General features: G+C 43.2%; 1 protein-coding gene across 1 annotated transcript in view; it reads left to right on the forward strand.

The window, feature by feature from the left end:
- Window positions 1-2,077: 2,077 nt before the first annotated feature.
- Window positions 2,078-12,157, forward strand: part of MYO5A (myosin VA) — a 201,616-nt gene continuing 191,536 nt past the window's right edge. Inside the window, exon 1 of the mRNA XM_065941894.1 lies at window positions 2,078-2,205. Within this exon, the coding sequence (XP_065797966.1) occupies window positions 2,179-2,205 (27 nt within the window). The 5' untranslated portion in view covers window positions 2,078-2,178. The remainder of the gene's footprint in view (window positions 2,206-12,157) is intronic.

Here is a 12,157-nt window from a genome sequence, read left to right on the forward strand (position 1 = left end):
TCTTTAGGGGAAACACAAAACAACCAAAAAACTTCACTGACACCTTATAACACTTAATTTTTTAGTTTCTTTCAGTTTAGGGGAAGAAAAAATTTTCCTCCACTCTCCGGGGGTCCCTGGCTGTGTCTGAAAATTAAACTGACAAAAATAGATTAATGCAAGAAAATCATTCTCATTCATATTGCTTTACATGGTACAAGAGCCTTCAAAAGGAAATGAAGACCCAGATAAGTGACAAAACTTACTAGCTTTTATATTGGGTTGAACAAAGAGAAGCAGTTGTGGGAAAGTGACTTAATGTGGGGAGGCTAAAGGAAGATAAGAATTATAACAAGGCCTGTTTGTATAGAATTCTCTTGCTTTCGATTTCTCGTCCTTGAAGATAAAAATGTTACTTTCCTTCTGGTACTAGGGAGGGTATCTTTCATATAGAAATTTCATTTTCTGCTTTTGAGAAAAAGAAGGAAGGTCAGTATCTTCCTTGTATTTGATGTGTTTCAAGGTCCCCCAACTCAAAATAGCCATTATACCAAAGCAGCATATACCCTGAGGTGGTATACCCTGAACTCCTTCATCAGCACACTTCCTGGGAGGGAGGTTACTAGCTGCAGGGTGAGAAGACAGAGTGGTTACCCCCTTATACAAGGCGTGGAGAGCCTGCGGGGGGCAGAATTCAAACCTCTTAAATCTCAATCCAGTGCCCTTCCTGGTGTACTGCTCATAACTGCACAGATTTTCTCTTTTTTAAACAAAGGGTGGGAGCCAAAGATTTGGTTTCAGAACTGGAAGGCAGAATTCTGCAGGTCTCTGTAGTTATTAACTCTGGCAGTTCTGAGCAGACTGTGCACAGTGAGTAAGGGAGGCCTGGCTCCAAGTGTCCCCCCATCACTCATCTTCCTTCACATACACATGCGGGATACACACCACTACCAAGGGCACCAGCCTTGAGAGATGCTCCTGATAGAAACCCCAGAGCCCCAGGACTGACACCAGGCACCATTGAAGAGTTCAAAGAACCGAGGGAAGACGGCCACGCTAAAAAGACGTTGGGATGAAAATACGGAGATTAGTCAAACCGGAATGAAAGTGTGGCTGGGTAGGAGATAGGGGGTGAAGACGGCATGGGGGTGGAGTGGAAGGATCACATTCTTGTGCTTGAAGTGCAAGGACAACAGCGACTAGATAGAGAAAGAGGCCGGGACCGAAGGGTACTGGACCGCTATGCAGGCGCAGGCCTAGGAGCGGAGGCTCGAGGGCTGCCCCATGGCCGCATCTTGGTACCAGGCGCACTTAAATTTTCTGTAGTTTTAAAAAAAAAACCCTATGCTTTGGTTTCACGAAACGACCCTGTGGCAGATGCTGAAGTGATCGGGGTGACCATGGTGATTATTTCTCTCAGATTCCCAGTTCTTGCTCACTCCCAGACCTCTAAGGCTAACAAAGCTCTTCTGGAATTCTAGGTTATTCTGTGACCTTCCAAGAAGCCTGTCCCCAAATTCCTTTCTCTACAAATTCTGGGAAGCACAGGAGAAGCAGCCTGCAGACTCGCGATCCTTTACCTGGCCACCCTCAGTGACACAGCTATCGCTTCCCCTCTCGGGGGCTGGGCTATTCTGCACCGTCCAGTGCTTGCTTGGGGTCGGGGGCATCCGGGAGGCGACGCGCCCCCGGGAAGGTTGTGCGAGCAGCGGGTGTCCTGGGGCGGGCTTCTGGGCTCGGCGGCGCGGGAGGAGGCGGCGGCGACGCTGGCTGGCAGGCAGATGATGCTCAGGGCCCGCAGCCGTTGGGAGGCAGCGTGAGCCCGAGAGAACCCGAAGCCGCCGCGGTGGCAGCAGCGCCGGAGCGCAGCCTCCTCCCGTTCCCATAATGCACAGGGAGGCGGCGGCGGCAGCATCACCGGCCGCCGGGGTGGCTGTGGCGGCGACCCGGAGGACCCCGGGCACGCCGCGCGCGCGCCACTGCTCGCGGCGAGCCCGGGAGTGATGGCGAGCCCCCCGCAGGCCGCCCGCGCCTGAGGCGCCCCGCCCCCCGGCCCCGCCCCGCCCCGCCCGGCGCGGCCCTGCCCTGCCCTCCTCCCCGCCAGCTGCTGCCGGGGCGCTTCCTAGTCCGCGCGGGCGGCCGCCCAGGCGAGGTGCGGCCTCCGCACAGGCGGGGGGCGTCGGCGCCGAGGGGCCCGCCATGGCCGCGTCCGAGCTCTACACAAAGGTAAGGCGCCCCGCGAGCCGCGCCGTGGGGAGGGGGCCGCGCTACCCGCCGCCTTCGGCTGCCAGGCCAGGGAGGGGCCGGGGCGCGGGGCCCCGGTGCAGCCCCGCCGGCACCACCCCCTTTCCGAGCCTTTCAAAATCCCGGTCCCTGCCCGTGGGTCGCCCGCAGGGGCGCCTTCCTCGCTCGGGCGTTGATGGTTAAGGCGGCGGGGGCAGCCTTGCCTCGGGGTGCCTCTCTGGTCCCTGCCACGCTTCTGGGCCGGGAGCAGCGCGGGTCTCTAAGTGGAAGGAGGGCCCCTGTGGATTTAGTAGGGCGGGCCTGGGTCAGGACTGCTCAGCTCTCAGTCTTGCTTTAGGAAAAATCCTGGCTGGTGGGAGATGCTAGATCTTGTAGATCTGGCAGATGCTAGATCAGTTCGGTCTCTCCCTTAGGGACATGCGCTTAAAATAACGCCTTGTGTTGGTATGCGGTGCCACTTCTACCGCCAGCCAACCTTTCTGTGCGATTTGGAATCCTGCAAACGGTCGCCAGTCGATTTTCACCTTTAGTTGCCGGGTTTCAGATTGCTTACCCTGGGGTGGAGAGCCCCCGGGGAAGATACGAATAAATGCAAGCTGATTTCACTGGGATGGTGGATACTCGTTTGTCCCTGGGAATTTGCAATCTGCGTGTAATCCCTCAGAGCCTTGTTAGGCTCCATGTCTCCACCAGCCGCTGGGGCGAGCCTTCTCCTTCTGGGTTTAGTTCAAGGGAAGTGGCAGCCTTTGCCTTCTTGTACTGACGCCAAAATGCTCTGGCGCTGCTGATCTCTGAATGGCATATTTTGGAGAACTTAGCCGTCAAGACAGTGTGTGGTGCCCTTTGTGACTGCGTGTAGTCATGGCATTTTATACTACCACTCCTGTGTAGGTCCGTGTTTGCCAGCTATTGATTACCTCTAATGCCAGTTAACAGAATTGCCTTAACTACTCAAGTTTGCATTTGTGTCTTGCATTTCAAGCCTACATTTATGGTCCCAGAATCATTGCTTTCAAATATGACCCAAGTAAGCCCAAGTAGCAGCATGCTATAGAAGGAAGAGGTCTGGACTCCCCCCTCCCCCCAATCCAGAGACCTTTATTCTAGTCTGGGCCTTTTCACTTACTGTGTGACCTTGGACAAATCACTTAATCTCTCTGTACTTCAGTTTACTCCTCTATAAATGGAGTTAATTTTACCTGCCCTGCCTCTCACAAGGCTGTTGTGGGGATCAAACTTAATAATAGATGGGATTGCTTTTTGTAAGCTGTGAATTTCTTTACAAGTATAAGGTATATTTCTGCAAGCATGAAGTGAATTTGCATGAAACATTTCCTGGGATCTCTTTGTTTCCAGCTGCAGATTTGAAAACTAAATAATTGAAACTTCTCTCTAAACCTGGTCATTCTTAAGGCATTGTGGATTCTAACATATGATTGAATGCAATTGGAAATTGATCTGAATTTACTTCATTAAGAAACACTTATATAAAGTTAACTATGTGCCAGGTACTGTTTTAAGTGCTTTATACATATTAACTCATTTCTTAGAGGTAAATGCTAAGAAATATCAGTCATTTTCACAAGAAGAGATAGGGTCTATAAATATTCCTCATTTACTTTGTATAGACCCCATTCTTCACTGCCCGAGGAGTCTATATCCTTCAGCTGCCTGCCTATTTGTAGTAGCCTGCTTAACAAGACTGGTTGGATAATACATTTCTCTTGCATTTTGGATCTGTCTTCCCAACTCCCCCCCCCCCCCCCCCCGCCAACACATTCCCCCCCCAAATAATTGGCAAGAAAGAAATTTAAAAGATCCTGGGATTTTTAAAATTGTTAAGTTTGGGGGCTTTGGTTGTAGCATCATCACAATCTCTTTTAAAATTCACTCTCTAGTCATTGTAAAGACAAACTGGTTAAAGCATCAATAAGGAAGTTGAGCTTAATTGCCTTCTCCTAAATACATTTGTATCTAAGAATCTGGTCACTTGGCTTGTTGGCTTCTTCTTTTTGTGAGTGAACCTTAGCTTAATGGCAGGCAGAACTATTTATTGAGCTCCTCCTGAACGCCAGGTACCCTGTGGAATGTTGAGGGGTTCTCAGAACAACAAGACACAGTCCTTTTCCTCAAAGGGCTCACAGCCTGCTTCTTTTTATTTTTGGCCCAGTTTGAATCTCCAAGGGCATAAATAACCTGCTGTTGCCTCAGCAGCAGGCAGACGGCTGGTATGATATTTATTTGTAGAAGTTAGGGAACAGGTTGGGACATGAGAAGGTTGGGATAATTCTAGAGGTAAAGGCTTGGGTAGTGACTATTAGAGGAAGAGGGAAATCATTAGATGTAATATCAGTGGATAAACACAAGGATTTTTTCCTTGCAGAGGATTATAGGGAAGGAAGTTCTGGGGTAGTCTACAAAGAAAAACGTAATAGTGACATGCCATAATAATATTCAACATAAAGCAGTTAAATTTGAAAAGTGCCCTTTTAAAAATGTCATTCAGAGCTTAAAGGCAGATTTAGATGTGTGACACAAATCAGCTCCTATTACAGTGAAAGACAAAAGATCATTCAGTTTATTCTTTTTAGCTAAATTGATAATAGTTTTGACACAGCAGTTTAGTAGGGCTTCCTTTTTGTAGAGTTTTCCAGCAGTGTAAACATTTTCAAGGCAATAGCCTGGTTCCTAGGATACAACATTTCTGGAAACTAACATTTTGATTAAAACATGTTTGTTGTTGGTTAAAATAACAGCTTTATTGAGACAGAATTCACACACCATACAATTCACCAATTTAAAATGTACAGCTCAAGGATTTAGCATAACCACACAGTTGTGTGTTGATTTGTTTTTAGATCCACCTGACTTGTTCCTGACGGAATTACAGGTGGCTGTGACATCTTAGGAGAAGGAAATGGAAACCCACTCCAGTATTCTTGCCTGGAAAATCCCATGGACAGGGGAGCCTGGTGGGCTGCCGTCTATGGGGTCGCACAGAGTTGAACATGACTGATGTGACTTGGCAGCAGCAGCAGTGACATCTTATTATATCTGGTTTTGAAAATATTTGCTAGTCATGACTTGCCAGTGGATATCTGAATCATGACATAACCTGTAACTACTTTCAGCAACTTCAAAGGATTGAGCATTTGTGGAACAGGGTTTATTAATTAGACCTGAATGGATCACCAACGGCAATAAAATGGCATCCCAGTCTTCCTCTCATGAGGTTCCCAGACTCCACAGGCAGCACATAAATGCTGTAGGACAGCCAGGATTACCTGAAGTTTAATTAGGAGCCCCGTGGTTTGTCAGGATGCTGACTTTTCTAACAGTACAAAAGCTATCTAAACCCCCGACTTGAGAAGCCAAGTAAATTTCCTCAGGTGAAACACCTGTTAGGCCAGTAGATTGTATATCCGTAATCTTCCTTTCCCATTATATTTCTTCATACCTACTGAACCCACACGGACTAGATGTTTTCTGGGATAGTTCCAATTTTATATTCTATGCCATTGTCCCTTTAAGGCATCAATCCTGGAAATTCTAATATTTTGGTGTTGAAATTGCATTTCTCAGACTGCTTCCAACATCTTAAAGCAGAACAGAAATCTCTGATATTGTGCCCTGATTTGGGGCTTTGGCAAGTGCATTTACTTTTCTAAAGTCTCCTGTCAGGCTCCTTCTGTTTGTATTTCTTCCTGATGTTCTCTGGCCTGTTAATGGTTGGAAGCCTCTGTAGCCTTTTCTTTGTCCAGTTCTCCGTCTCCTTTACTAATTCTAATTTCACTTGCCATCCAGCTGACAGTTCTGTCTCAATGGCCTGACTTGTACACATTTTATCTTATTATAGTTATTTGTGTATATGTAAGCCACTCCCACAATACTGGTAACCCCCTGAGGTGCAGGTCAGGTTTGTTTACCTCCCATAGAGCCTGGCACAATTCTACATAGTAGGTGCTCATTAAGCATTTGTTAGATGCATGAAAGACTATTTTAACAGGAGAGAAACAGAAAGAATGGTTTGGGATGATTAGTCCACTTGTAGGACAGAAACAGTATAAAGAAATGGTTAAACAAGTCAGCACGTTTTCAGGCATGTTGAACAGGGTGAGTAATAGAGAGGAGAGCTGGGCATCAAGGAGACCAAGGAAACTGTTGGAGGAAACAGAATGGAAAGTGATGGACAGCTGCTAGACTGAGGTAGAGGCAGAAGGTGTGAGAGCTCTCTGTGATGAAGCAGATTCGAGGTGGGAAGGAGAGGGACTAGTGTAAGTTAACACCAGTGGCTCTAGCTTTAGAAACTGGAAGTTAATTCTCATTGTATCATGAAATTTTGCTGACTCTGTGAAACTCGTAAGCTACTCAGAAATACTAGACTGCTTAAGCAAAGCAGAATAGTCTTGATTTCCTCTTGAAATTTGTTACTGTTTCTTGAAGTGTGACAGTTTGATGTATTGCCCAGTGACTAAAAGGTTACCAAAAAGTTACAATTTTAATGAGAGTAGCTACTGCTAGATAAATAGTTTATATCTTCCTGGTGCTTTTTGAAGTAGGGGGGCATTAGGGTGATCTGAATGGGGTTCCAGGGATTTAACTTCAGCTTCCAAAAGGTTGATGTGGAGTGGAGGGGGATAACGTTCCTATTGAGAGTGTGGAAAAGGAGGCAAAAATTCATCAGGAGATTCTAGAGGCATATGGCCCACTGGAGGATGGATTGACTTTGTTTGTCCCCACTTTAGGTAGTTCTTAACAAAGTATGAGGTATTATCAGAAGTATAAACTCCCGGCTGATCTGCAGAATAAGACCTGACCCTAGGTGAAATACCAAGTGGGCAGCCCCACTCCACTCTGACGGGCCTGCCCTGTCCCACAGTGGTTTTCCCAGACTTTCTCCATTTGTCTACCTGGGAGATTGTCTTCTTCCTTCCCTCTGGCTCCTACCTCTGTGTCTCTGTCTTTCTCTAATCAACTTTATTTATGTATCATTTGCATGTAATAAAATTCATTTTAAGTGCACAGTTTGAGTTTTGATAAATATATTCTGTCATGTACCCACCATCACAAACAAGATACAGAACATTTCTATCACTCTGAAAAGTTCTTTGGTTCTTGGGTTCTTCTCTTCCCCTCCTTATTCAAAGCATTTACTGGAGTTGGCTTACCTGCAGGTTCAGAGGAAAGAGGTTTTTTTTTCCCCCCCCCCAAAAATGTATGTTATAGTTCCACCTGGGAGCCCAGCTGATACTGATAACAATATAGAGGCCCACACTTCATCGACAGTGAGAGATGGGAGTAGGTGGAAAGGCATTTAGGTGGTTTAATCTTTCTTTCATTCCTCACCTTTACTAATGGTGTTTGCCTTTGATGCCTTGTTTCCTTAGGTCATTAGTGTGCTAAAATGCACTTTAGTCAATTCTGCCCTTTAACGGTTCTCTTGCCCCATCAACCTTAGTTGTAATGCCTGTCTGGGTTTACTGATAGAGACTTTTAACCTTTACAGAAACCTATCCCTGGCTACTTCACACCTTAGACAGCCTCCACTTCTCTTTAAAGCCCTTTTCAGCTGAAAGTCTCTTTAACCAGCTTCCATTTGCATTAAATGTCTCCACAGAGGCCTTTTGCCAATTGTAGAACTTAGGGATGATGTGATTATGCTTTAATTTCAAAATAATAGCTGCAAACTTGATTGAAATCAAGGGAGAAGTGCGTCATCCACTCCTAAGTGTTCATGAGGAACACTTATATACCTCCTTTGGCCTGAAGTGCCACTGTGTTCATAAATGTGAGCACAGGGCTGGACTGGAGGGAGATGGGACTTAAAAAAAGACAAGTTTTGTCTCTCTGTTCACTCATACAAAAACATGCATTGTCTTGGCCAGGAGTCCTGTGTCTATGGTTGGGGTTTTAACCTGATAAATATATTCTGAAGGAACTTCAGAATGGAAGAAATAAAATGATCAGGGGAGTGAAGAGGCTTGACAGAATAAAAAGATAGACTCTTCAAAAAGATGAAGGTGAACTGGGAAAATGGTGAATTATTTAACATCAAGATTAGAAGTTTATAACATCAAATCCCAGTTTAGTAAGGATACTTGTTAGAGCTTGAAATAAACAGTCATTTAAAATGAATTTCTAATCTAACCATTGTTTTAGACATATGAGACACATTGTCTTAGGTTATGATATCAGCTAAGATGTGGTAGATAATAGAAAGGGTCTGGTTAATTCATGTCTCATAGTTCTGACACATAGACTTTCCAGATCTCTCTTTGACAGTTTATTAGCCAGAACTGCTTTATTTGGAAGTGATGGAAACCCAACTCAAAGCCAAAAGGGATTTTTTTGCTTAGATGTCCTAAAAGCCCGGGCATGGCTACATTCAAGACTCAGACATGGTCTCTGGGATTCTCTGTCATTGGCTTTCCTGTCAGACTGCTATCTGACATTGGTTTCATCCTCAGGACAGCTCTTTTCTGGATGAAAAAGAGTGATAAGTGGCACCCGCCGACCACAAAGTCTAGCTCTGGGCCTGGAAGAAGAGAGCCTGGTGGAGGATTTCTGGTTGACCTTGCTTGTGGTCATGTGCCCTCTCCTGACACTGTGCTGAGGGGGTGATGCGGGAGGACGGCAGTGAGCAGTCCAGTCTTGCTCATCTCAGAGGCCAGAGGGAGGATGGGACGTTGTGATTGATAGTCCTACTCAGACCTTGTGGGGTTGCTGAAAGCTGTTCCCCATCAGAAGGAATGGTGCTAGAGAGACAAAACAATATCCAGTATGAATCAGTCACCAAAAGTGCCAAAGTGCCAGAGTTCTGCCTCCTGTTCTGATTTTTGAGCAGATGAATGGGAGGATTTTTTTTTTTTTTTTTTTTTCCCATTGAATGGGAGGATTTTTGACTGGGAGGATATTGGTTATCTTTCCCCTAGAGAATAACTTCTAATTAAAAGAAAAGCCTTGGAGAATCCATAACAGCAAATGTTGATAAAGCATATGAAGGGGGATAATTAGAAGTATGAGATTAACAGATATATACTACTATATATAAAATAGATAAGTAGCAAGAATTTATTGCATAGCATAGAAGCTATATTCAGTATCTTATAACAACCTATAATGAAAAATAATCTGGAAAAAAATATAAAATTGAATCACTTTGCTGTACTCCTGAAACTAACATAATATTGTAAATCAACCATATTTCAATTTTTTTTAAAAAAGCATATTAGAGGTAGATGATTTAAAAATTATCTTTTATTCAGTTTTAATTAGAAAGTAATTTTATGTGAGTTTATATAAATCATTTTCTGCATATGTGTGTTTTAAACAAACACTATTGTATTAGACTAATTTTAAATTAGACTGGACTAGTTAGAACCTAATTTTTCATCTTAACATACTGGAGTGATTACAATAAGATAATCAGCTATTTCTTAAAAGCAAAAATAAACAAATGGGACCTAATGAAAATTAAAAGCTTTTGCACAACAAAGGAAACTATAAGTAAGGTGAAAAGACAGCCCTCAAATTGGGAGAAAATAATAGCAAATGAGGAAACAGACAAAGGATTAATCTCAAAAATATACAAGCAACTCCTGCAGCTCAATTCCAGAAAAATAAATGACCCAATCAAAAAATGGGCCAAAGAACTAAACAGACATTTCTCCAAAGAAGACATACAGATGGCTAACAAACACATGAAAAGATGCTCCACATCACTCATTATCAGAGAAATGCAAATCAAAACCACAATGAGGTACCATTACATGCCAGTCAGGATGGCTGCTATCCAAAAGTCTACAAGCAATAAATGCTGGAGAGGGTGTGGAGAAAAGGGAACCCTCTTACACTGTTGGTGGGAATGCAAACTAGTACAGCCACTATGGAAAACAGTGTGGAGATTTCTTAAAAAACTGGAAATAGAACTACCATATGACCCAGCAATACCACTTCTGGGCATACACACTGAGGAATCCAGATCTGAAAGAGACACGTGCACCCCAATGTTCATCGCAGCACTGTTTATAATAGCCAGGACATGGAAGCAACCTAGATGCCCATCAGCAGATGAATGGATAAGGAAGCTGTGGTACATATACACCATGGAATATTACTCAGTCGTTAAAAAGAATGCATTTGAATCAGTTCTAATGAGATGGATGAAACTGGAGCCCATTATACAGAGTGAAGTAAGCCAGAAAGATAAAGAACGTTACAGTATACTAACAGATATATATGGAATTTAGAAAGATGGTAACGATGGCCCTATATGCAGGGCAGAAGAAGAGACGCAGAAGTACAGAACAGACTTTTGAACTCTGTGGGAGAAGGTGAGGGTGGGATGTTTCGAAAGAACAGCATGTATATTATCTATGGTGAAACAGATCACCAGCCCAGGTGGGATGCATGAGTCAAGTGCTCGGGCCTGGTGGGCTGGGAAGACCCAGAGGAATCGGGTGGAGAGGGAGGTGGGATGGGGGACCGGGATGGGGAATACTTGTAACTCTATGGCTGATTCATATCAATGTATGACAAAACCCACTGAAAAATAAAAAATTAAAAAAAAAAAAAAGATAATCAGCTATTTCTTTAAGGATACACTGTCACTTTAAAATTTTTTTATAGCAGTACTTAAAACAAATTTTAAACCAGTTTGATCTCTCTATGCTCAAGCTGAAAAATATCTTCTAGTTTGCTAAGCATCATGCTCAGGTTGGAAACAGAACTACTAGAGATATTTTCCATGAAATTATATTTTATGTACATTTATGTACATTTTACATAAAATGTAATTTTAATAGTGCATTTTATTAATAATAAACTTGGGTCAAAACCTGAATTAAACTTTCATCAATTTAGAATTTGTATTCATTAAAATCTTATTTTGGAGATGGGAAGTTAAACCCACTAGAACTAATGTTGTATCTTAACCCAGCCTTCCTGTTTATACTCATTTTGTTCATTCTAACAAAGATTTCTCAGCTTCTGCACTATTCTGTTTTCTGGGGATATGTCTTGTGTGTTGTAGGATATTTAATGGCATCTCTCACCTTTATCTGCTAGATCCAGTAGCATCCCCCACCCACAGTTTTGACAACTGATCCATGTTGTCTATAGACGTTGCCTAATGTTCCCCAGGGAGCAATCCCTGCTCCCCTGACTCTGCTTGAGAACCACTGCGCTAGATCTTAAGACTTGGATTAGGGTAGGAAAAGTGGGAAAGAGTTAAAAATAAAAATGGAGATTAATTGGAAAAACTTTTAAAAATGGACTGTTTAGTAATACCTCTTCTGCTAATAAGAATGTTATATTATAGATAATTGAGAGAATATAGAAAAGCATAAAGGAAAATTTTGTAAAAACTAATTATACCATCCAGAGATTATAATTTTCAACCATTAATTTACTTCCTTAAGTCTTTTATCTATTTATCTTGATATTTTTATGATTTTTAAGCTTTATATATATTGAGATAATTTTTATATTATAAATATTTCTTTATTCAAAAAATTTAAAGCAAAATTTTTTAGACTGTGCTGTGCAGCCTGTAGAATCTTAGTTCCCTAACTAGGGATTGAACCCATGTCCCCTACATTGGGAGCTTGGACTTTTAACCACTGGGAGTCCTATAAAATATTCACTAAAAATGTTTTTGATGGCTGTATAATATTCCATCACCAGATGTACCATAAATTATCTACCGTAATTTATTTTCACTGTGGGCTTCCCTGGTGTCTTTTTGGTAAAGAACCCACCTGCCAGTATAGGAGACATGAGTTCAATCCCTGGGTTGGAAAGATTCCCCAGAAGAGAAAATGCCACCCACTCCCATATTCTTGCTTGAGAGATCCCATGGGTCAAGAAACCTGGCAGGCTACAATCCATGGGTTGAAAAGAGTCTGACATAATTTAGTGACTTAACACTACCACC

Source organism: Muntiacus reevesi, chromosome 7 (assembly GCF_963930625.1).
Source record: "Muntiacus reevesi chromosome 7, mMunRee1.1, whole genome shotgun sequence".
Taxonomy (NCBI): Eukaryota; Metazoa; Chordata; class Mammalia; order Artiodactyla; family Cervidae; genus Muntiacus; species Muntiacus reevesi.